The sequence below is a fragment of the Etheostoma cragini genome, chromosome 6, assembly GCF_013103735.1.
Source record: "Etheostoma cragini isolate CJK2018 chromosome 6, CSU_Ecrag_1.0, whole genome shotgun sequence".
NCBI classification, from domain to species: Eukaryota; Metazoa; Chordata; class Actinopteri; order Perciformes; family Percidae; genus Etheostoma; species Etheostoma cragini.
In genome coordinates this window covers 28,192,936-28,194,624 of record NC_048412.1, presented here as the reverse complement: position 1 = coordinate 28,194,624, position 1,689 = coordinate 28,192,936, and the positions used below count along the sequence as shown (strand labels likewise).

Below are 1,689 nucleotides of genomic sequence, written 5' to 3'. Positions count from 1 at the left end.
TGGTGGACAGACTATGTAACGCCATCACTAACAGGGATGTAGTAGAGCGTCCTCTGGTGGACAGACTATGTAACGCCACCTCATAACATTCATAAAAATCAGCCCGCCGATATATCTGTCAAGCTCTACCCTCTACATTATAAAACGCGGATGTATAACTATCTCCCTCTCTCTCTCTCTCTCCCTCTCCCTCTCCCTCTCCCCCTCTCTCTCCCCCTCCCTCCCGTCAGACCATCAAGGCGACGTCCCCGCTCGGGGACCCCCGGGTGACCTACAACCTGGAGGAGGGTCAGGTGCCAGAGACCAACATGCCGGTGCGCTTCTACGTGAAGCCCAACCGGGCGGACAGCTCGGCGTCCATCCTGGTGGCCGAGAACCTGGACTACGAGAGCACGCGCTTCTTCGCGCTCAGAGTGCGAGTCCAGAACGTCGCCGCCGTGCCGCTGGCGTCCTTCACCACCGTCTACGTCAACGTGACGGGTGAGACGGGGGGGAGGGGAGGGGAGGGGTGTGTTTGTGCCATCTGACGGTATCCGTTCTGCCCATGTGCAAGATGATATCACGATGAACGAGGATTTACGACACTGCACGATCTGTTCCCATAGACAGTTAAAGACCGTCTGTTAGCATTTACCGGAAAGCTAACGTTAGCTTAGCTAACAGCTAATTCGGCTAACCGCTAGCTGAGACAGCATGTAAAATACCCTCAAAAGTTAAAATAACCGTTTAAATATATAACAGCTGATCTACGTTTCTTGTGCTCATTTAAAATCCAATCACTCAATACTGTAAAGTCTTAATTTAGCTGTAGGCTGCTTTTCCTAATGTTTGGTTTGAGTAACGTTTTTTTAGGCTGAATCAAGCTGTCAGCTAGTGGTTAGCCGAAATAGCTGTTAGCTAAACTAGCGTCAGCTTCCCGGTGAAGGCTAACCGTTCTCTTAGCTAATACATCAGTATACGTTCTGTCACAGTTGTAGCGGTTAGCCGTTAGCCTCATGGATGTATTAGCAAGACGGTTAGCCTCCACCGCCGCTAGCTTCCCGGCTAACCGCTAGCTTTGATTCAGTCTAAACAGCGGGAAAAGAAACTCCAGCTAAATTAAGACTTTACATTAACAATAAAGACAAGTATTAAGTGATTGTGTTTTAACTGAGCACAAGTAAAGTAAAACTGACATAACCACTATTATTATTATTATATATTATATACAACGCTGTTACGTTATATATATAGTATTTGGTGTCTCAGCTAGCGGTTAGCCAAATTAACACTTAGCTAAACTAATGTTAGCCTTCCGGTGGAGGCTTTTGTATTTAATTATGTAATTTATTAAGATTAGAGTTGCAAAGGTTATCAACAGACTAATCTACAGTGAAAATAACCGTTAGTCTTAAATCACAGCCCCTATTAAAAAATCTCCATTTCTTTCTTTCTGTGGCATTTGTTTTATGCTCATAAAATAAAGTCCTGGTTCAGATCTGCAGCGGAGGGAACGAGGCGTTCAGGGAACGTCTGAAACTCCATAATGAGCGTCGCTGCTGGAAGATGACAGAGAGTGTGAGGGCGGAGGATAATAGAAATGCCGTTCACGTCGCGTCTGTCGTCTCTGGGGTGAACTGCAGCGGCTCCTCGCACGCCGCCTCCCTCGCTGTGACCGTGACTCGTTTCCCAGCATGCATCTGTAGGCAG

At 47.1% G+C, this 1,689-nt stretch overlaps 1 protein-coding gene across 1 annotated transcript in view; it reads left to right on the top strand.

The window, feature by feature from the left end:
* si:dkey-22o22.2 (neural-cadherin) overlaps window positions 1–1,689 on the top strand; it is a 57,405-nt gene that overhangs the window by 561 nt on the left and 55,155 nt on the right. The window contains exon 2 of the mRNA XM_034873631.1: window positions 231–480. Within this exon, the coding sequence (XP_034729522.1) occupies window positions 231–480 (250 nt within the window). The remainder of the gene's footprint in view (window positions 1–230; window positions 481–1,689) is intronic.